At 36.3% G+C, this 25,096-nt stretch overlaps 1 protein-coding gene across 5 annotated transcripts in view; it reads right to left on the bottom strand.

Annotated features, from left to right (window-relative positions):
- LOC126049027 (ephrin type-A receptor 6) overlaps positions 1-25,096 on the bottom strand; it is a 516,299-nt gene that overhangs the window by 77,527 nt on the left and 413,676 nt on the right. For 3 of the 5 annotated variants that reach the window (XM_049824756.1, XM_049824757.1, XM_049824758.1), the window contains one exon: positions 6,576-6,698. The exons of the other annotated variants lie outside the window; for them this stretch is intronic. In XM_049824756.1, coding sequence (XP_049680713.1) covers positions 6,576-6,698 — 123 coding nt within the window. The remainder of the gene's footprint in view (positions 1-6,575; positions 6,699-25,096) is intronic. 5 annotated transcript variants of the gene reach the window in all.

Raw genomic sequence — 25,096 nt, 5'->3', positions numbered from 1 at the left:
CTCATGGTTTTTTTTCTTATTTCTCTTTGAAGTTTTGTACCTTCAGGACATGAAGGCACACATTCTCAAGCTTCTCCCTTCAACTCTGATTTGCATTGTGAACAAAACCCAAGATTTACAGTGAAGATGGGTCAAGCAGCAAAATTTAGATGCAGAGGTTTTTAGACAAGCATATACATCTTGAAGAAGTAAGAAAAATACGGAAACTCATTGACACATGAAGAAGAAAATCAAAAGCATTCATCTACCATAACTTAATTCCCATAACTATGGAGACATCTCCATAGCTAGCAAACTCTACATTTTTTCTGAGAAAGAAAAAGTCATATCAAGGGAAGGAGTCAAATTTTCATAACTATGAGTCACAAAGAGGTCATATGAGTCAGTCCACAACTGTCTAGTCTTCACCAACTGTATAAGGCATCCTAACAGGCTTGTTAAATACCAGCATGCAAAATCCAGAGTTAGGCAGATTATTTCCCATACACAGTATTTGAGCCTGGAATGGTACGTAAGCAAGTTGAATTTGGTAAAAGTTCACTGGTTTCCTACCTAAAACAGACCAAAAAACCCTAAACATTATTCAAGTTAACTATTCCCTCTGTCTCCTACCTCACAAAAAAGTCAAATAATTCTGCATCTGCTTTCACACCCAATGCTTTACTGCTAGGCTAAAAAGGAAATTCAGATTTTTTCTTTCACTTTCATTTTGAAACAACATAACTGTGTATAGCTTATTTACAAATACATTTCTATGCGTATCCATCAGGCTCCTCCAGCTCTCCTCTTCCTACCTTTCTGCTCCTGTTAGTAATGAACAGCAACTTGCTTCAATTCGCATGCTTGTTACAATGAATTACCACATTTTCTGTAGTCAGATTTTTAAAAATATGCAATAGTAGTGTTAGTAGTGTATATTATGTAAAAATGACCACATATGCAAATAAACTTTTCTGAACTTCTAGGGCTAAAATGTTTGGAATTGTTTATGATGACCATCTTGAGCACGAAATGAGCTATTTAGCAAGGGTGGAGAACAAAGACCTCCTTTTATCATGTCCTACACTCAGAGCTTAATCCCAGTTCTACAGTTCAAGCTAAATCCTAATGGACCAGCACACACACAAAAAAATTTCTCTCAGTATTCATGTTATTCGCTGCTCATCCATATTTTGGTTTTGAAGTGCTTCCTGCCCGCCTAATGGAAAAGTCCATATACATCTGAATTTCTACCCTCAGAAAATACATGCTGTTATGTATTAGTTGTAGGGTTTATAGGCTAGACATGCCAGTGAAATAGCACTGAGGCTTGAAAGAATAAACTGAAAGAGCCATTTGGCTCAGATATCCTAGAAAATGCATATGCAATAAAAGAATCAATTTGTTAGTCACCGACAAAGGATTAGCAATTTTCTTTTAACAACAAATACAGCAGTTTAGGTGCTGGAATTCAGAGTAGGGAAAAATGCATTAGTTGAAAAAAAAAAAGAAGTTACTTTTCTCATTATTGGAGTACTGTAATTATAGTTGAGTTTCACTATGAACAATTGCTCCTTGATGGTTCTTGTTGAGTAATTTTGTTCAATAAGGGTCTGCCAATACAATTTGCTTTCAATTGTCAGTTTATACAATATCAAGAATAATGGGCTTACTCAGGTGCACTTGGAAATTGTAATAAAATATTAATTTTGGGGAAAAGAAAACTGTTAATCATCTGGTTTAATATTCTACAGTTATGTCTTAGTTTTTGAGAAGCTCCCTGTAATAAATGTGAACACTACAATGTATGTTAGACAAACAGTTATGGACAACCAGGCAGTAAAACACTGAAAAGGGGATATCCTCTGTATAATGTACTTTATGTGGAGGAGGAGTCCTGTCATTACCTAGTCCAAGACACCAGTGAGCAATCTGTCCTGTATCACTTCTAAGTTTCTGGGAAGTAAGTGTACCCTCATTTCTTGCTTATAATATCTTTTTTGAGGTTCAGAGGGGTGGATTGTTTTATCAAGCCCAATTTCTTTGCTTCCATTTTCCTAAAAAGGAAGATGTAAAAGAGCTGGATAATTAACCCTTGCAAAATAAGTGGTAGGAAATAACTGATGGTCATACTTCATTAAAAAAGTCACATCAAGATACTTTCACAGAAGCTTCAGAGAGGTGTTCTGTCAATGAAATAGGGGGCAATCATCCAGCTGCTGACTACATGGGGAGATCAGAAGATTCACAAGTGAATTGCAGCACTAATGTGCACAGAAAGGTGTGAATGGAAAGAATGATTTTGATGTGTCTCCCCCCCCCCCTAATGTAGTTTGAATACTGAACAGTATGAATGGGGTCTGGGAGGTTTGCTTACCAGGAACTTTTCTATACTTTCTTATAGCCTGACACCTATCTCTAGTCGATCTTGTCAACAGAAAAACTCAGGAAAGGAGTTTAGCTTGAAAGAAACAGTAGGAAAAATATTTGCTTTCCCTCCCTCCCTTTCCAACTCAGCAAGCTTAACAATCTGTCTGACACTCTTCAAAGACAGCAGCATACCATAAATTTTTCTATCCATAACTTCTGCCAGGCAATATGGGTATGCATTTACATAACAAACCCTTTGCATGTGACTGAAATCAAGAGCTGCCAATACACAGCAAGAGTAGTAAGCTAAGAATTTCCCCAAAATGTTGAAAACAACACTGTAGTTAGTCTGGAAGAGCTGGAATTTGAAGAAATAGATGCAGCACTGGCAATTTAGTCATCTGTTTTTTTACTACATGCATATATATCTGTATCTTTGTGTGTCTGTATGTGTAATTATGAAGGAAGGGGTAAGCTTCCACAGCTCGTGCCAGTGTAAGTATGATGAGGAGTGTAAACTAAGTGGTTTAAGAATTCTATTTAATATAGGCACGGATATCACTTGAGAAAAAGTACTTATTGCTTATGTGAGTCCATCTGTCATTATATACCTACATCAACTAAGTCATGTGAATTTGTACTGCTAACAGGTGGGATAACTAGAAACTAAGTAGTTTGTGACATTAATGATAGCTAAATCAAAAGGAAGCTATTGTCTGAAAATGGGCTTGTTTTTGCAGACATCTAGGATAGATATTTCAAGGCCTGCTGAAAGCTTTGCTTCAAGCAAAATGGCTGTAGAGCTGTGACAGACTTTTGATGTAACTATCAAATATAAGCACTATTGCATTAGCATAGTTATGTCTAGGCGTAAAAAACACCTACATTTGAGGCAATCTATTTATGCAGAAAGATGTAACACCCCATGCCAGCAGTATAAATTAATGTTTAAGTTGGCTAAATGAGGATACCTTTTACATAAGTGAACCTCTGCACAGTGCAAAAGCAGACACCAAATTACACAAAACTGAATGTCAGCTGTCAGTGCAATGGTAAAAGAAATACACTCTCCCCAACTATTGAGTGAAAAGTAGAAAGCGAAAAAAGGAAACCAACAGTTACATTGCCCTGCCAAGCTATTTTCCAGATACTTACTTATAGTAGGTTTTCCAGTTTAGTTCTGTGTTTCACTTAAAACATCTGTGGGGAATTTTGTAGAAAAAAAACATGTAAAAGCATTTTGTCTTTAGTAAGGAATAAATTTTCTGGCTATTTTGAAGTAAATCTGCCACTTAGCTTGAGTTAAGGGTCTTGGTAAATAAAAAACCCACCTCATTATCTTTGTTCCCAATGGCCCTAATAGCAGAATAATGCTGGCATTTTAAGCCTTCCATGTAGTTAAATTCACTGAAATCTTACACATAAGCTATATGTGAAGCAATTAGGTTATAATTCAGCAAAGTTATTAAATGTTAAGTACTTCTGTTAGGCTTATGAAAGCTACCGTCCAATATGACCCCAACATCTCAGATAATGGAGGTGGGGTCACTGTGGTATCAAAGGCAGCAATCGAGCATGCTTCCCTCGAGTACCAATACACAAAGAGCAATCCTCTCACTTTTAATGAGAGAGGATAAGCCTTGGAGACAGCATCGAGACTGCAGTGGGCACTTGATTTTGCTTGCCTATTGCTGTTCTAACAGCCAGAGGCTGCCATGATTAACACAGATATCACTGCTTAAATACCTTCTTGGAGCATTGTTGCCTTGGGTTTCTTTGTTCCTTGGTAAAGCAATACTTAGAAAAAGGTCAGGTGTTTGGTGCAGTGTTTTTCGATACGAAAGAACAAAGGGTACATCCCTTCTCTGTTTGTACTGAAGCGATTAAGGATTCAAGCATGAACTTATATTTTCCACTGAATCATGCACAGTAAGAGATTCAGTTCTGAGTCTGTCACACCCCAGATCAGTACACCCTTCAACAGAATTTTTTTTGGCAAAAATGCAGTACAGGAAAGCTGGTTTTAGCAATTTAGAAAGTTATCATGAAATGGAAGTGGCATCCTCTGGTCATCTCTGTAACAAAGACAGGCAATTCAGAATTAAGATTGTGGTTTATGTAAATACAAATATGATAAAGTAAAAAAGGAAGAGTTAAATAGCAGCATTGCAGATAAGATTATTAGGGCACAATTGTTGACAGCAATTTCTGGCTTGTACTGTGGAGTTTCATGCCACCTGGCCCCCCCATGGACTCTTCCTCAGAGGAACACATCTCATCCATTGGATTTATCACAGTTCTTCACTGGCTTTCAACTACTTGACAGTACTCACTTTCCAGAAGGTGGGCAGTCTCTCCATTTCTGTGGCGTTGCTGCTTTGCTCATTTTTTTTTTGTTGACATGATCAAACAATAACATTTATTTCCATTACCTTGCTAGGGTCTATGTTGCACATCATGTAGCTGCATTTCTGTTTTTTTCCCCGTTTTGAATATTTCATCAGATTGAATCAGAATTCTTAGCAAAAGACATTTAATAGCAAGAAATTATGAACCAGTTTTATTAAACAAACCACATTTAAGCATTCTGGTTTAAGTCCAAAAATGTGATAAAAATCTTTATGAGCACTCAGAAAACAACAGTCCTGAGGACCTTATAAAATAAACTTGTAGGTAGGGATGTATTTGAGAAGCAGTTCACAAGTGCAATTAAGCCATTTGTAATCTAATAGAATCAGTGATATGCTATACATAACACTATGTTCAAAAAAGAGAATTTTACAGGGCCTGGACTATTTCCTTTGCCACAGAGTTGTTTGGTTACAGATACCAATCTCATTGTTATGCTGACTGCCAAAATAGCCTAAAGGCTATTAAATACTCTGAGATATCCCAAGGGGAAAAAAATATGGAAAGTATTTTACAAACTGTTGACAAAAGACACCTGAACAGTTGTAAGATAAGACATCAAAGTTGCTGAGAAGCTTCTATTCAAAGAAAGAAAGTAAACAAAGAAATAATAGCACTTAAAAAAAAGAAAAGTAAAAATCATCTTGTATTTATGAGGCCTATAATATTCCAATAGATAAAACGGGGCATAGAGAAGTAGAACAGTTTCTTTTGTACAGCAAATCAATAACAATATGTAATTTTTCAATTTTCACCCTAATTTTGCCAGAAGAGATTTTTCCTCTTTAAGAAAAACTGTAAGTAACATAATAGATAAGATGTCCTGAAAGGATACAAGTGTGACATTAGCCCATGTACAGATTAATTTTACATAGAAATATGTAGTTTGGAAAAAAACAGAACTGAACTTTGATCCAGTTTTAACTACAATTAAGATACATATTAGATACTTATTCTACATTTATTAGCTTTGGTGAAAGATGTTGTTTAATGGCTCCAGAAGAGAATGGATAACACATATAGGCTTTCTGGGAAAGGATGCCTCTAACCTGTCCTTTCCTGTTACAGCCCAGTGTCTGATAGCAGCCCGTTTACCTGGCATGGCGTTCTCATTCTTGGCCTACACTCAACCTTATGCCAACCTTCTGGGGTCCTGTGTGCCATCATACAGCTGTGCCTCTGCTGGGGACCTTGCCAGAGGCAGTGAGAATACCATGCTGGCAACAAAAGCAATGGGGTTTTCTCATCCATTTTAAGAGAACTATAGTAGTTCAAATTGTGATAAAAGTTATTAAAAAAAGTTAAGGCTGTTTTTATGAGGTACAAGTTACAACTACAGAAGCATACAAAGGATTTAAACACTATCAATACATAATTAAATTTTCCCTTTCCAATTTGTTTTGCTTCCATGTTTTAGCAATGGAATGTAAATTTTTAGGGAAAAGTCACAGTCTCACATAAAATCTGGGATTTTATAGAGGCATTTTTAAAGTTATGTTTCCCTGGTGCACACAGGCATGCTTCATGGAAGTGCATGATTAGAGGGCACCAGGCCTTCTCTTCCAATATTTAGGTAGACCACTTAACTTTAGATCAGTCTCCCTCACAATTTCTCCTATACATTGATTCAGGAAAATGGCTAGTTCCTGAAAAGTAATTTATCTTTTCCATTTCCTTTCAGTTTGGCTTTTTATTGGAAGGGACATCTAATCTCCGTGTCTGACCAATACCAAATTTTGTTTCCCTAAGATGTGTGGAGAGATGGGGCAAAGGGTGAAGGGAAAAATCGATGTGGGCGAATAGGCTGGAATACCTACCAGAGGAAATGCTGGGGGGTAAAGATCCACCCCCTGACACTGGATGTGAGGTCAGGATGCTATTTAAAAATCCCGCCCTCAGGAATCTCGAAAGAGACTTCACCCCAATGGTCGGAAAGGATCCTTTCAAAGAGATAAAAATCATCATTAATCAAATGACTTGTTCTTTGGCTGATAAAAGAAGTTGACTGTTTAAAGAAAGAATAACCAAATCTCTGCAGAGTTAACAGTGGTTTCACTGGAACAGATCTTATAAAAAGCAGTTAAAAGTCTTTGATGCTTTTTAACCAAGTCATACAATACACAGCTTTAACCAGAAAGATGATGTTTTCTGCATACTTTGCAAATGGAGAATTCCAGCACTTCTAGGAGGAATGAAAAAATTTGATATTTCAAAGGCAAATTGCACCTATTGGATATTCATAATGCATTCCAAATGACTGTACCGTACAGGCAATTTACAATTTTCCATACAAATCCAAGAGAGACCAGTAGAGGTGAAGCTATACCAGCAATGCTGTGTTTTATACTAGTATTTTAAAGCCACCTGACAAAAGTCATGTCAGGCAAGGGGAGAAGGGGAACCAGAATTTGCAGCCACATTACTGACTCCTCTGTCAGCACAGCTACATCAGTCAGAGCTTCTATCTCATCTCCCAACACCTGTCAATATATCCATGCATGCAAAAAAACAGGAGACCTGCCCCCTTTCTGCTTTGCTCTCACCAGAAGCTTAACATTTTACACTTTCAATATAATAAACTTTATATTCGTCTCATTGCCTAAATGTGCAGTTTTATTTCTGGAAACAACTATTATCTCATCCACCTCTTTTAAAATAAGTACTTGTGACATATCTATTATAGTGATGATAAATAAGGACTCTTTATCATTTGGTCCACTGTTTCAGCTTTCAGCGTATGTACAGAGATCTAGAGACATCATTTCAGCTAGCTCATGTTACTGCTCAGTGAATGCCAGCATCAGAGACAGATTTGTAATGAGAGCTGTACACATCTTGCTTAAAAGCACAGAGTCAGAATTCCCCCACCTTGCAATAAATTTAAATTGACAATCAGAATAATTTGTGTATTTTTGCAAGTACATCAAGGAAGCATCCATCCAAAAATGTAGGCAATGGCAAGTTTGTTTTCATCATCTTGCAGCTATTTCATAGTTGTTCTTTTAAGAGATAGAAAATATCTTAATATTTATCTACAATGAGAAAAATAAATGGCTCTTTTAAAACTTGTGCAACAGTTGGGATTTTTTTTTAACAAAAATACAGTGAGGAAAATTTAGCTTCAAAACACACATATGTATTAGCTGAACTTAAATAGCCTAAGAAAACTTTGAATTTTTCTCTTTTATTTTCAAGCAAGAGTTCTATTGTTTCTCCTCAATATACTTGCCCTTTAAATTTATTAGACCTGCTGCAGTCTGTGGTAAAAGAATTCATTTAATTAGTGTTCTGGATGCAGTATTATTATATCTGATGGCTAAAGGTAAGGCATGAAAGTTTTCTCTCTGGCCACTCCAGAAAAGCCTTTAGCATTTTTGTAAAAGCATTTCCAAATTCCATGGCTTTCATTTTAAAATATTTTCAGAAGTGATCTTGGATAGAGTGTCCAGAATACAGTACACAGAAATTCAATTTTAAAATGGAAAATTGTTCCATTAACTCCAAGATGTTTCATACTAAACAGCATCTTAAAACATGAAGGCTAAATAATGAACGTATGAAGATTTCTCAAATAAAACTTTGCTTCTCTGTTTCAAAATATGAATTATACCAACCACAAAGTACACCTACTCTGAGTCACATGCCATATGTTCAGACCTTCAGAAAAGCCAAACAGCTTGAGCTTCACCATTGACATTTTTCTACATTTAAATGGTGTTAAATGGCAAATAACTTGTTTCCTAGCAGTCTTACAATAAGTTACTTTGGTATAGAAAGTAATGAAGACAACCCCAAATTTATTTCACTTTTTATACATATTCAGAAATAAAAACAAGGAGCAGCAAATTTTGGAGCAATTCAGTCTGTGAATACTAAGAAGAGAGCTAGAGGGCTAAAATTATTGAGGCTTTATAAAAAGCAAATAACTAAAAGAATACATACAAATAATGTTTTTTCTCTCACACTTAAAAGATAGGATTCAGTTGCTTAAGCATAAAAGCTTTGTGTCATTTGAGATGCTCTAGAAAATCTGAGACGTTCACATTTAAGTGGCAGACTTGACAAAATCTGCAGGAGATTTGCACTCTTTGAAAGTGGCAGCAAGAGGCAAAGCAGCAGTTGGGTATCTAAGACTAGGCACCTAGTGTCATTTTAGGTAACTGAATCCCATCCAAATAGTCTACTGTCACCTCAAAAATGTCTCTGATTAAGTAGAATACAGAGTTACAAGAACAAGATCTCATTTAGTCTCTTCTAGAGGTCCACAAACAGCTGAAAAGGACAAGGTTGATAACATTCACCCCGATCAGCATCCATCAACACAAAAATGCAGACAAAGGAGAGGTTGAAAGTTCATTCATCTTAAAACATGCATGTTCCTAAATTAAAAGACAGCATATGCCCCAGAATGAACAAATGGGTGCTTTTGGTATTACCGCCTGCACAATGTGAATAGGGTTTGAGGCTCTGTTACATGACTATGTAGGTGGAAGTTGATTGTCATTGCAGGTAGTTGGGAAAGAAAATTAATTCTCATAAGCCCCATCAATCATGACCAGAAGGACAGAGGTTTGATAAGAGCTTTGGGCATTTACAGTAATTTAGGAGCTTAGTCAAATTTTTAATTGTTTGCATACACATTCATGAAATATTTGAAAGGACATCTGCAACAAAAAGTGGTGTTCGATACAGAAAGAGAAAAAGCTCTCTGCTAAGACAACAAAGAAGAAGGGAGGTGGGAGCGTGGTATTAAAGAGAAAACACCAGCTTCTCAGAAATGTTATAAACTTCTGTGTGGAAATAAATGAAGAAGAATTGCATTTCCTTCTATCTGAACATTTTTTAATTGGACAATGAAAAAGTAGTCTTTCCTTTTTCCAAATTGGAATCATGCTTAGCTAAAGAAAAAATCCACCAAAACCATGCCTGCTTCTTTATATCCTGCTGCTTTATACTCCAAAATGCAAAAGCAATATTTGTTTTTTTAGAGGTGTATACTATCAATATAAATCTTAATGCTTAGTTTAAACAATCTCTTTAAAGCAACCACACTGGACACTTTCAAGATGCTAGGATATTATTTCTTTAGTTAACCAACTTTCTTGAGAAATGCCATTTTGTCAGTGTACATCATACAGAGACTAGTGCTTTACACCTGTTCTGTTTTGTGTAAAAATTAACACTAATTTTTGCAGTGGGTGCAGTTACACTAATGGGAAGAGCTTTTAGTATAAAGTCTTACTGGTTCTAAACTGGAAAAAGGAGACATGAATATTAAGCCATGATTCCTCAGTGCCCTGAAATACAGCTCTTATTTAGCAGCTTACAGGCATGGATTTATTGAGAAAAAACCCCAATCTCTCCCCCCTCCATAGTTACACACTATGAACATTATGCCATCTTAACATGGGGAACTACATTAGTTACAGATATTAGTTGGAAAAGTGCACTGAAATAGTAAAAAGTTATGGCAATACTCTGAATAGCTGACAGTTCATGAAGTATACATTCAGTCCTGTGATACCAGTTTAAAACTCAGCGTAAGTTCTTGTGTTTCACAATTATTAAAGCTAAATGCTTGTCCTCAGAGGCAGTGGGGAGTGCTGAATCAATTAGCCCGCCTTCCACCTTCATCTGTGGTTCCAGGGGGAATATCATCCCACAAATTATAGAATTTGATAGGGAAATCACTGGTATATAGCATCCTAAACTGGCATGGTTTTAGTAGCATATTACCACACAGAGCAGAAGGGCAAGAGTAGATAGCTGGGTAAAGGAAATACATATGCTTAGTTCAGCTCCAGAGCACATACATAATTCACACACATTTATTAGTACTTGCATCACGACAGTACGGCCAGCCAGAAGCAACAGTCACTTTTTGCCACACCAAAGGCACATCCCACAGCCTAGGGCTAGTGGCAACGTAACTGTGCTGAAAAGTCCTAGATCTATGAAATAAAGTTCCGCCATGCGGCTCAACAATAGTACTGAACAGATGGATGGATAGATGGATGGATGGATGGATGAAGAGAATGGCACCAAACACACCTGGTGCAATACTGGTGGAACACAGTGGACTAGAGTGAAAGACACAACTTCTGTTTGAATGGGGGGTGGAGGGACCCTCGTGAGCCATAGTAAAAAGCATTTAAAAGGAACTAACTTGCACTTTAAAACTCTCAGGGATTGTGCAAGCTGAGAAATGTTAACCTGACCCATTATTTTTGCTGCTGACACTTTGCAGAAACTTCCAGCAGAAGACCCTAAGAATGTTCCACAAAAACTGAACACAGTTTTATTCTGTTAGTGACAGGACATACCCAGTCATGTCTGCTGACTTGAGTGCAAACATTCCCACCAGTTTTGCTCCTGTATGAGGTGAAGTGCCTGCACAGCACCAGCTGTCCTCAGGGGCCCGCATCCCACCCTTTCCTCTTTGCCAGCTGCTGGCTCCTTTGCCGCACTCCCATCAGCAGCACTTGAGCCGATGCCATGGCAGCCTCTAGGCCCACAGGACTTGCAGTGGTGGCATCAGAAGCTGCTAAATTGAACAGGTACAGGCAGGCAGGGCCAACAGCTTGTTCTGTTTGTGCCAGGGTCCCTGAGCCTTGCTGAGAGCAAACTAGGCACTTTTTTTTTCACTATAGCGATTGTACTTGTGGGACCTTAGCGCAGCTTGTGGAGATTTGCTTTTAAAAAGGAGAATGCTTCTAGAGTCTCTGCATTGTGTCTAATGACCAGGCTGAAGTAGGTTATTAGAAAGCCTATGGAAGATGCAGACTGCTCTTCAGCCCTGTTGGTTGTTGTTGTTGTTGTTTCTTCTTATTTATTACACTTTGAACTGATCCAATGCTTTCTGCAGGTGAAATTGACCATTTCAGGTGCTGTGTATTTCTGGGCATCTAACAACTTCAAATTTAAAAGGAGCTCTTTGGTTGCTTGATTTAATAAACTGGAAGGAGAAGTTCTAGAGAGGTCACAATTACTGTCAGTTATTTCTTTTTTACCAGTACCATCTCTTTATTAGTACCATCAAAAGACTTAAGTTTGTTATTCTTTTCCCATAGATTTTTAGAATTTGGAAAAAAAAGGAAAAATGCACAGTTAGTGTATTTAACGTAAAAACCCCACTAATATTTGTTTCTATATAGTCAGTTGTCTTGATGCTTTTCATACAGGGAGTGTAAAATGTAGCTAAGAGAAATTTCTTAGGAACTTTGCAGATGAAGGCTTTAGGGAAGTAAGTCACAGGACTATAATAAGCTTTTGCATTCAGTTTGGCAGGAAGCAACCGAATGACTTCAGGATGTTTTCACTCCTAACTGCACTCTCATGAAGGCGGGACTGTAACATTTAGTAATGAAATACTAGAGGACAGAATGTAGAATGAGTTTTCCTGCTTCTGAATAGGGGAATTATCCAATGTTATCACTCAATGTCTGGGAGAAGGCTGGCTTCTGTTAGAAGCACCTTCCACTCTAAAATAAAACCTGTTTTTTATTGTTACTAGTGTTTCCTCAGGGAAGCTAGAAGAAGGTTTAGAGCAATTTTTCTAAAATTATTTGTAACATATCCATTATGGAAAGTACTGAAAACCGGTCGACTTTCCTCTCACATGATTTTATTGATTTGTCCTTCCTAGACCACCAGGAACTGCACGTTACTTCATAATCTTTTATGGGGGAACACATGGAAGGTTTTCATGAGGAATGCCTTTATAAAACTTTGAAATTATGATGTCAGATTACAATTTGTAAAGCATCCAAAGGGCCTGACTTGGAATGGAAAAAAACAAGATCAGAAGCAGGGCTAAAATTTATTCCTGATGAATTTGATGGATCATATTTTCAGTGCACTTAGAAAGCATGGATCTATACAATTAATTTTAACTGTTTTGAATGCACTAATCTGGAGATTTATAATATGCTTTTAATAATTTATTTTAGAGTTTTTTGACACATGCAAGCAAAAGTGATAGAGTATGGAGTGGTATGCCTAAATTTTTACCCACATAACTTATATGTCTTAGCAAAATCTAATTTTTAAGATCACTAAACAATATTTTGCAATATGTACCATAAAATATTAGAGCACAACATCAATTTACAAAAATGAGTGTGCTTACCCCTATTGAAATCACAAAATCACAGAATGGTTGAGGTTGGAAGGGACCACTGGAGGTCATCTAGTCCAACCAAATCATGGAAAGATTTCCATTACCTTGCAAATAACACAGTAGAAACTTTTGTGGGCTAAATTCTGCTCTGAGGTACCTAGGCTAGTAAAAGCAGAACTTGTATGAAATGCATTTTGCTGTGCAGAGGGAAATTTGTACTCTAATGTTCAGCAGCAAATTTTCAAAGGGTGGTGTAATTTTGTTTCCCCAGATTCCACTTAAGTAAATGACATCATCCCAGAGCACTCACAAATAATTCTGTCATTCCTGAATGACACTTTCAAGAATGCAAAGGTCTTTACCTGCGTTTGAGCAACTTTTAAAGCAGCCTGAATTTTTAATCTTACTGTTGTAAAATATAGAGCTTGGAATCTTAATTCAAAGTAGAAAGTGCTATTAGAGAACTTAAATATCCCGAATATGCAGACAATGTAAAACTCAGAACATCTTCTTCATTTATCAGGTAGACTCTGACTAATTAAGTTAGAAATAGTCATTTCCTGATGCATCCCCATGGGAACAACTACAATGGAAATTATATCATTTATGTTAGTAGATTTAGCAAGATGCCAAGGTATATGAATAGAAGAAACAGGAAAACAAAGTATAAACTACTGTTGGAGGGATGCAGCTGAGGACTGCTCGCTGTGGTATTTTTATGCAGTGAGACTGGAATTCTTTCTGAAGGAATTCATGTCAACATCTAAACCAGCAAAAGACCTTTGCACCTGTTCTGCTTCACTTAAGGTCTGGAACTTAGGCAATATAGGGAATTATCTGGCAGAACCTCTTCAGATAATGAATTTTCACAATTTCAAATACAAAGCAGTGTCTAAACATTGAAGTTGAGAGAAATCTGTGTTAGGGAATAGTCACCCAAGCAAGGTCTCTATTGCAAAACCTGGGTGCTCTTGCTAGTTTTTAAGATTAGAGATTAACTATAGTGAGGCATCACTTTCATCCTAGGATGTGGCATGGGTATATATACTGTCTCCCTGACATGTGCCCATGGAAAAGAACATGGCATGGCATATTTAGAAGGGAGCTGCAATGAGCTTCAGCCACATTCCCAGTCTGCAATGCCACTGCCCACACACCTGGAATAATCCAGAGCTGCTTTTGTCTGCCTCTGCGTTACTATCTGAAGTCACTGAGTTTCAGCATCTCACTTCAAAAGATGACCCAGATTTAACTTTAGTTCTGTCAGGATAGTGGCTTGAAGAAGGAGATGGATCACAGGAACTTGTCTGCAACACCATGCATAAAAGACCAGTTACTTAATTTTTTGGGGTGCTGTTACATAGCCACTGCTGGTGATTTCATCTAAGAGTAAACTCTGCTGTGTATTTAAAACAAGAATTCAGCTTGTCCTAAATTATGAATATTACTCATGAAAACTGAATGGATTTTCTGAGTATTTGTGAGCAAGTTGGTTTCCTTCAATCAAAACACACTTTAGGAAAAGCTCTCTAAGAAATTGAACAAACTGCATCATATGTTTCTCCTGAACAGTCTTAAAAATGGAATAATAGATGCTTAGAATTTGTCTTTTTGCTATATCTTAGAGAGATCATGTACCTTGAAAATTTTATTTTAGCACAAAATGGCATTTTTTTCCCTGTTATTCTGCATAAGAAAGTTTCTCTCTCAAAAAGGGCTGAAGAGGAACATCCTACTGCACAACACCCCCAGCAGGACTGCCCTTTTTCAAAAGTCTGGTGCCGTTATTCTCAATAGGACTGAAATTGTATCTTGCTTATGGTTAGGTGATTATTCTGAGAAGTGCAGCAGTCTTCCGAAGTATTTGATAAAAGCAGATTCACAAATGGCTCTTAAAGAGAGCCATTAGATCACTGGAAAAAAATAGGATGTAGTAGCCTCTTCTGACAAAATGCGGTAACCAAAATAGCTGTGGTGCAGATGTGCCCTAAGAGCAATAGAAAATAACACACATGGAGGACAACTCTAAGAAATCCAGGGAGCAGAAGATTGCACCTTTGTTGATGAATCAGTTTTCAGTTACAAACAATGGCAAAACTTACTAAAATTTCCTAGACCTCTTTTGAAAAGCTTTGTATGAGATATACTTATTAGAAAAAGTAGAAGAGAGGTGAACACTAGAAAGACATATCTGGAAGAAGGAGGAATGTGTATGGAGATATGTATGCTTTGTACAAAATAAAAGTGCCAGCAAAAGGGGAGACAGAAGCACTGATGAAAGAACTTAACACAGAGGTTTGGAAAAGATTTGGATATATACTTACTTGCCTTGGATTGGCCTAGCTGTGACAAGCAACTGTATACTCAATCAATCCGTACGTAACTTGCTTTTTTCTTAAAAAAAAGAGCTTTAATAATTTCAGTAGAAATGCAAGAACATACAAAATGAACATGCTCTATGATGTTTAGAAAAAATAAAGATTAGAAAGCCTGGAATAGTTTTTAGAATTTTGTTATTCTAGGACTGTGCTGTGATTTTGAAGGGCCTGATCAGAGATTTTTAACATTCAGCAGCAACCTGCATTTAAAGTATAAAGAATTACTGTAAAGATTTTTTTTCACCCCTGTTTATAGTCATATATAGTATTTAAATAAGAATGGGAATTTCCATCAAAAAACAGAATTAAGGTTTAACCAGCCATCTTCAGTGAAGTACACTAAGTACTTCAGTGAACTTCAGCCTGTACCTGGAATGTGTATTATGAAACATATGAGGCAACTTTAATGTTAACCCTTCTTCCTTTTCTGCCTGGGCCAGTAGGCTAAAGGAGACTTAGTATTGCCTTTGTTTGATCTAGTGTGGGGACACAGGCACTACCATGACACAAACACTGCTGGAGTTGTGATGGCCTCATGGAAATACTTATACAAACCAGAGGTTTGTCTCTTAGTATCCAAGCAATATTTCTGGGAAGAGCAGGGAAACTTTCCGGCACCCCGGCTTAACAAAATAATCTGAAGAAGTGTTTGTGTGTCTGAAAACATTTCTGTTTTCTTCTCCAGTGACAATAAGTAATAATAATAAAAAAGGACCCGTTTTCTACAAATGCTGCTTTGCTTATTTTCTCTGTGAGGTTTTTGCATGATAGCACACCGAGTAGTTCAGGTGTCTGGATTATTTATTTCTGTGCTTTTTGGGGGCTTACTGTTCAGTTTGATTTTAACTCTGAATTTCCTTAACTTTATTGGTTTGGAAATAACAAAGCACCCACATGTTTTGGCCTCAGATCTTGGTGAAAATATCTCAAAAGGCCTGCTTTTCTATATCAAGGTCCTTAATCTCTGCTCCAGACTTAAATTTATGGGGTCTATCTGGAAAAACGAAGACAACAAACACTTGGTAGGGCAAAGCTGCTGTTAAGGTCTCCAGCCCTGATGAGTTTAACCTTGAGATCCTTATGAAAGACAATGCTTTGCTATGAACCTGAAGTGCTCAAGCTCTTTTATTTCTTGATTGGTCGATGGGAATAAATCCAGACTTAGGAATATTTACATAGAATGAGACTATTTTAGAAAATTCCAATTATAGCAAGTTTGGGCTTTACTTACGACTTCTCTGGGAGAAAAAGCAAATGCTGAAAGAAGCTTACAATTCCTAAGGAGGAACTGATGGAAGTTACAGAATATTTGGGTAGAATATTAACATCTAATTTAATTTCCCTTGCTGCCTCTAGACAAACAGGCAATTTGGGGGGAGAAGAATGAGGGAATTGCTTGAAAAAAAGTTCTACAAACGCTATAGCCATTTATTTTGTGATGTGTTAAATGTCAATGCACACTGAAGTTCTGGCTGCTGAGAAGACTGGTGTGACAACATTAATGTGATTAAGGCTTTTAACAGCAACAACAACTGTTATGTTGAATCATCTTTGTAGTCTTAATGGAATAGTAATTGGAAATATTGTACTTCTGTTGTGGGCTAAAACAATCTGTGTATGTTTAAGCTGTCTATTAAAGAAGTATTTTTCAGTCACTGCTTAAACTGAAAATAGTTTTAGCACAATGTTAAACAAGAACTCCGAAATCTTTATACATTTATAGTTAAGTATGATACCCAGAATGTTGTTGCAAGCACTGTATGCTGTACATTTGGATTTCATGATCACACATGTATTATCAAATTAGCTGGAAGTAAAAGTTTTTTCATGATAGAAAAAACAAAGCCTGCAATATTGGCCAAAACCTTTGTGATAAATTGTGTACACATCATGATTTTGGGGAATGATTAGCCCATTAATAATTAGTAACATGAATTTCATTTCATTCAGCTTTTAATCACCCAGTTTTTGTGATTTTGGAAGAAAAGATCCTAAGTAAAATCTGATCATTCCTATGATATGGAATTCATCCTTTGAGACAGGAACCTCTCATGTGAAATGTTGATGGGGTCTTATGAATGGGATGGTTAAGAAGTTCCAGGGGCTTTTAAATTTTCAGATGTCCTTTTTCATGGTATTTCTATAAAAAGAGAGGTAATAGGTTTTAATTTTGTACTTCATGTTTTGCAGTGAGTTTTAATTCAATGAGTGAAATAGCTTTTCATGGGTGACATCTGAAGATGAATGTATTCATGCAGCCTGCTGTACATTCCGCAGTTCTGCAACGAAAGCTCTGATTATCTACTCTTTTAGCCTTGCTAGCCTGTAACAGTATGAACAAGGAGTAGGAGATAAACACGCTTCACTTCTAGACAGTAATTAGTATCATTGAAAAAGGCTTGCTGTTTTCAGTTAAGAAAAACACTTGTGGCTGGAGTTCCAAAGAATCAATTGACAAAAAGTGGGTTTTCGTTCAAGAAATGTAGAGTATAAATTGAGGGTGAGGATTCCTTTCACTAATCACATTCATACCATTCATGATTCACATTTCACTAATATCAATGAAATTAAGTACAAAGGTTTGACTTTCTTCTTGGTTACAAACACCAAGTGACTCCCTCAAATAAGTGATGCCAACATTAGAAGTAGGAAGATCGCTATCATTATCATTATTGTGACCTCAGATGAACTCTTTGATTAGAAATATATTATATACTCATTTACATTTATATGCTAGATAAAAAACCCTCTATGCCTAGGCTCAGTGAAAGTGTCCCAGCCCACACCTGGTAACCCATGTTAGAAGCTAGGTTGTAGGCAGCTCCTGTAGCTATCTGATGAGCTGAGGCATATGCATGGGCATTCTGCTTCCTTTTTTTTGGAAAATGCTACTGACCAAAGAGAATTAGCTGTGCTTGTTAATGATCTCTTTGTGGTTATCAGTGTATTCACAGGATTTTCTCTCAAGCTCAAAGACCACTTGGTGTCAAAGGGTAAATGCCATGTGGTAAAACTTCTCTCATCTGATCTTCCTTGTGCTAGTTTTGACAACAGTGATTCTGACAAGATGACTATTGGGCAGTCAGTGTTTATATAGGCAACAAGGTAACATTTTTCAATGCCTATAAAGGCATTCATTAAAAATTGGATGTAAATTGCCAATCTTATCTAAACCAGCAAAACAGTGTTTGTGTGCTGAATAACGTACTCAACTACAGCTGAGAGGAAAAAAGCAGAAAAATGAAAGACTGAAGACTCATTTCCAAAGTAGGTAAGTTATTATCAGTCTAGGGATACATCAACAAATTTCTGTTTTTTCAGGAAGAAATGAAATCAATTATGTGAATTCCAGCAACAGTATAGTAGTTTCTTTCATATTTCTACTATTACGAAAATTCCGTACTATGCTACTCTAGATAAAGTTTTGAAATGAAGTCATTATCAGCTAAACTTATTTACTTTCAAATTTTATTCAGCAGAAATTACCTTGTTAAAGTTTAGTAGAAAAATGACAATATTTACCGATTGATGTAGTCATGAATCTATTTTGGAATGTCAGACTGAATACATTTGCCTCTTAAAATGTGTTTACAGAATTGTCATTAGTGTTTTGAGCTTATATTAAGAACATACTTGAATACTCTGTAAACTCACACCATCTAATTACGGTGTTTTAAAAAAATGTATTTTTTTCCACATTGCTTCTCTCTTTCAATTGTGTTCCCCTTAACAGTTTTACCATCTACTGCTGATTTATAAGCAGTGCCAAGGCTATGTTTATCTGTGAAGAACTGTAACATTTAAGAAGTAGTATTTTTTGCAAACTGTATTTCCAACCAAAACTTCAAGAGTCTGGAATGGATCCTAGACAGTTTGCATCTAAATTATTTATTAATCTGGAGCCTGAACTATGTATGTATTAAGAATCAGAAAGATAATTATAGTCTGTGAAATGGATACAGCAAGACTCACAGTAGAGAGGAAGTAAAGAAAGGAATTTGGAGGTCATAAATATACAAAGAACATAGTGATGGGCTGAGTTAATAGATACTGAATAAACAGTTTACAGATGAAAACTCTATTAAAATGATGGCATTATTTTGTGTGAAAGTTGATGATGGTGCTAGAAGAATGGTGGAAGCAGAAATAATTTATCTGCCTTGGCTGAAGCTGCAATGCTGAGTGAGATCAGGAAGCAAAATGCACGGGTGTCTGTTCACTGCCAACCTCTGTCACTGAAGTTCTCACTTGCTCTCTGGAGCAAAGCACAGAAAACACAGGGCGGTTTTCAACAGACCACAACTTAAACAAGTCTGAACAGATTTTCATTGCCTAATATGACTGTTCCACTTCCAAATTTCAAAGATTTCTTGCTAATCACTGAAAATGGTTACTTTCAGCAGTTTTTACTTCTGTACATTGGAAAATTAATCTATGTATGAGAAGCATGTCCCAACTGGCAATATACCATACAACGGCTTTGATTGCTGTGTGAGGAGGATGTGTTTAGTTTGAGATAAAGAGAATCTCTTCCTTACTCAGAGAAACCTATCTGCCATTTGCTAAAACAAAATGATATTGCCTCCTTCTCAAGAACCTTTCTTTTCTCTTCTGCTCTCTTTCTGTCCCATCCACAGAGTTACAATCTAGTTGTTTATATCAATCGCTGCATTAGAAAGAAGATGGTGTTGTAAATAACGAAGGTTTCTTTTCCTCACATCCAACTCTCATGTTTTCATAAAATACAATACTAGATCATTTATATGAGAAAATTACCAATCCATATTTTAATTCTTCTTCATATGAATCTGCTGTTACAGATATCTGAATCTTGTTGCCTTCCATTAGCAATTTAGGTATGAGCCTTTAAGCTGTAGTAAAGACCACAATACAACCACTTGAGGGAGAGGTTTATATGACACACCATGTGTGACATCTGGACAACCACTACCAGAACTACCTGATAAACTAGCAAATCCCTACAGCTGATGGTCTCTCTATTTTGGGGTGATAGAAGATTGATCACAAGGCTCTTTCTTACTATAGTTCAGGTAAATTTCTGGACCGTAAGTTGTCTTTACGTATTAACCTGTACTGCATTCCTGACACTCCCCCTGCAACTAATTTCCAATGTTGGCCTTGCATGATCCGTTTCATCACAAATTTGGCAAACGGAACTGGTAGGCCTAAACAACACAGAATAAGAAAAACTTATTATTTCATTCCTTATTAACTGGATGAATTTTTGAGTCATTAAAACTGTTCCAGAAAAGTATGATTCCTTATTCACATACTTGCAAAAAAATGTAAAATTTAAAGAAATGTAAACCAGAGAAGGGGTACAGCTTTTCAGGAACAGTTTTAATGACACAAACATGCATCCATTTAAGTTCAGACATACAAGCTGATCGATTTAACTTTGCATATTAGGTGCATTAGGGTATGTTTACACAATGCATTCTCTTATTTATTCTGTGAAGACTTTAACTCAGACAGCTGTTAACTAGAACCTGGCAGCATAACATGGTTGAAAGTGCTAATACCAATACTACTAGTCCATAAAGAATGTCAATATATCCCATATGAAGGACAGGTAACTGTGCTCTATTTTCTGTAGTGACACAGACATTTACATTAGTTTTAAAAAGTTATTTAAGAATCTCAACTTACCGGTAAAAATCTAGTTGCTATTTTGCATCTGTTTACTTTAATAAGACATGCATTTTCTGAGGTTTGCAGAATTACTAAGATACACACCTCCATCCTTAGATACCTAAAATACATTAGGTATCTAATGGATACCTAGACTACAGAAGATTAATATTATTTATAACATTCACTACATTTGACAACTCTTCTGTAATAAGGTTCTAGCATTATTGAATTATTTAGTTGTAATGATCTTGGCTTCAATAGCACTCTGCCCCCTGGGTTTCTTAACACTTCATAAATACAGTTGGACTTGATGATCTTAAAGGGCTCTTCCAACCCAAATGATTCTATGACTATGATTCTATGATAAATGAACTCGTAAGTCCCCCCAATAACCTTTTCATACATGTAAGGCAGTAAGCTTATGCAAAGAATCAGAGAAATGTGAACAAAACTCTGAGGGTGAACAAGAACTCTTCACCCACAAGCAAAGTATAGGCAACATTAAGATAATAATGAGAATAACTGCATCAAATTGAAAGTACCAGGGATATATTACTAGTTTGATATACTCATGTAGGATTGAATTTAGTTGTCAGTGAGAATGGTGGCTGTTTCTCTTAAAAAAAGTAATAATGGGGACATAACAGTCACCATGATTATGTCTCCCATCTTTCATCTTGTCACCTCAAGGAGAAGCTGTGTTCCTTGGTAACAGACATGGATCTAGACCCCAAACCTAACATGGGACTGAAACCGAATTATCTCTATTATTTTCATATCTGATCAGATTTCTCCCATAAAAGTGCACTCTTAGTGTAACATCTTAATTCAAAAGATCATGAAACAGGTAAAACTTGGTATAAGGCTTCTACTCTAAGACACATCTGTTAGCTTAGTATCCAGAACCAACTGTAATCCATGAAAATATAGAGATATGTTTCCCTAATTGTGACAGCCTTCCTGGCACAAGGTCTTATCTTATGTCACTGCAGGGTACAGTAGCTTTATTACCACTCTTTCATTCTTTAGGTGACTAGTACAAGAACTACAACTGGAAACTAAGAGACTAAAATGGGAGCACAAAAGAAAGAAAGGTAGTAAGCAAATTAGACTGATGCAAGGAGGTGCCAGTCCTGACTACATTACATCACGATCCATACAAGCTTGTATTCTAAATTGTACTCTGTGTTTTAACTCTTTTTCCTTAGTACTTTCCTCAATATTCCTAAGGAAATTTCTGATGAAACTACTGCACAATCAGGGTAATAACAGCTGGAAAACTGTCCTCAGTGGTTCACTGTCAATGTGGAAAGACAAATAGTATGGTCCAGGGCTTTTGCTACTGTTCTGTTTTCTCCTTAATGACTGTGATGTTGGAACTAATAGTGTGTTTCTAAATCTGAGAAAATCAGCAAAATGAAAGGACTTGGCATGCTAGGGAAAGGTGTGAGAAAACATAGAACAAAATTCTGGAAGACAAAGCAGGTCAATGGAGATGGCAGTAAATAACCATAGAAATACATCCTGGAGGAAAGACTAGACAGCCACCTGTTTCACAGAGGAGGACCTATGGGTGATAATAAATCAAAATAAAACCCAACAATGGTTGCTATTGAAAACCACACATATTTAAAGATGAGTAACAGTTTACATTTAAAATAATTATTTCCTGCTTGCTAGTGGAAGTTAAGGCTCAGCATCCACTGTATCCTCTCTTGAAAGCCATACTTTAAAAAAGATATGAATTGACTGGAAAGAGTCCAAAGGAAAGCACTAAGAATGACCAAAGGTCTAGCAAATATATACCAGGAAGAAAGACTTGACAGAACCTGGCTGATTTACTGAAGACAGTAGAGACATTATAATGGTCTACAAATGTAAAATATTGCTGCAAAGAGGAAAGGTACAAACTGTTCCACCACAGACAGGAAAAGAGTTAATGGCCTTAAGGTGCAGTAAAAAAACCCCCTCAATTTAACACTAGGAAGGTTAACTATGAGGATAGTTAAACACTCAACAGTTTGCCCAGGGAGGCTATGGAATCTTCACCAGAAGATGTTTCTGAGAACAGTATAGGCAACCATCTATCCAGACTAGTTTAAATATAATTGATCCTGCCTTGGGGCAGGAAGATGGACAAGATGACCTCTCTGTGTCCTTCACAGCCGAATGCTATATATTCTGTGAATTACAAGAGAATGATTTATTGTTGAAAAATAGTGCAAAGTTTATTTAATTTGCCTTTTAAAAGGACACAATCCTGCTTCAATTTTGAGCGTACTGTAATATTTAACAACTAGATTGAAGCATATCAAATAATGCTTCTGATATAATCTGGCTTTACTAGGCTCTAAAATACTGCAGAACCTTTCTTAGCTATCATTATCAATTACTCTCAAACTCAGCATGCCTTAGTATTAATTTCAGTGAGAGCACCTCACTTCCCAGCAAAGATTTAGCAACAACAAAGTTGCAACAGGACTTTACCAATACTCAATCACATGCGTATTTACTAGTGTGTTATTGCCTCTATACAGAATAAGACGTGAATGTACAGTTACCAAAATAAATCAGCCAAACACAGCTTATGAATCAAGATTATTGATTGCTTTATATACACTCTTTAACCCCCTCACTCCTTTAACTGTCAATTGCAATTGCAATTGTAATTTACAATTTTCTCATCATTACTTATATGGTTTTCCTACACAGGCAACAGATCAGCCATGTTGTTGCAGCAAACCTGTCAGTACAGTGCAATCTTGCCTCCCGCTGTTATTCATGAAATCGTCTGGTACAGTTGTTAAAAAAAGCCCCAACATTTCATATATCATGTACACACTATAATTATCTTGCCCTTTAACTTATTGTACCATATTCTTTATTGTCATGGTGGAGGAAGAAATTGCATACTTTATTCAGAAGATATATGGAAATGCAATCGCAGTTAATAATGATGCTAATTATGCAAATTGATGACCATGCTGTTCCTTAAAAAGAAAAAAAAATCTGGCCATTTCTTATCTGCAGGACTTCATCTTTTTATGGCTGTTGGTAGGAATGATTTTTGTCACCTATTTTTCTATTAGAGCCACATCTCAGATCAAAGCATCTAAATATCTTTGAAAGTCACGTCCTACATGTCTGAATACAGACATCTGAAGGCAAAGGATCCTGAAGAAAGTGAAATTCTGTTTCTCAGATGTAACCTATAAAAGTAGAATTATAAAAGTTTAGTTATGTTAGATACTGTATCATGGTCAGATTAAACTGCTGCTAACAAGATGTTAGGGGTTTGACTGTTTGACAATATGCTTTTTCTTCTTTGCTTATCATCCTGTGAAAGATGTTACAGCAGAATTGACAGTTATAATGTATAGCTTGCTAGCTGCAAAACAGAAAAGCAAAACACAGAAATGTGACAGATTTGAACTGCAGGAAACCATAATGGATCTTTGATTTAAAAAAAAAATAAAATAAAAAAAAATCTCAGATTGTAATGAATGAAAGAAAAATTTAATTTTTCCAGAGGTTTAAAATTTTATTTCTTTTAAGTATGTGTCATTCAGGAGAATCAAGTATTGTGTATTCTTAATTTTTGCCAGCAACTTTCAACAAATGTAACACATCATAGTTTGTATGTGTTACTTGAAAAATCCACCTGCATGTGTGCATGTGTAAAAATAACTCAGTACTATCAACGTTAATTACATTCTTTGAATACAAGTTCATTAATGGTAACCTATTTTGCAAGAAGGCTATACATGCTTAGTTTTGTCTGTGTTGCAGCAGTCATGCCCACAGCTCTAACTTTCAATTTATTTTGGATGATATTTTAATAAATATACCTAGTAAATTTGGCTAACAGTGTGGGTGGTGGTTGTGGTTTTTGTGTTAACTTGCTGGCCACAGCAACACTGAATTCAGTAATGTGTTGTGATGTTTATCTGTGAAACAAGATAAAAAAGAAAATAAAGGCAGTGAGCCAAATTTAAATTTACAGCTCTGCTTACTGAACAATTTATAACACAACTGAAATTCTGCTGTTTTGTGTATCATTATGTGTACAGCTACAATATACTTCATCACACAAATTCAGCTTTTTGCCTAATGCCATTTAAAGCCCACTGGTTAATATGATACACATATAGTCTTACCATCACTCAGTGTCACAGTGGATTGTCCA

The sequence above is a fragment of the Accipiter gentilis genome, chromosome 21, assembly GCF_929443795.1.
Source record: "Accipiter gentilis chromosome 21, bAccGen1.1, whole genome shotgun sequence".
Taxonomy (NCBI): domain Eukaryota; kingdom Metazoa; phylum Chordata; class Aves; order Accipitriformes; family Accipitridae; genus Astur; species Astur gentilis.
The sequence above is the reverse complement of the archived record's forward strand: the minus strand, read 5'-3'. Positions and strand labels throughout refer to the sequence as shown.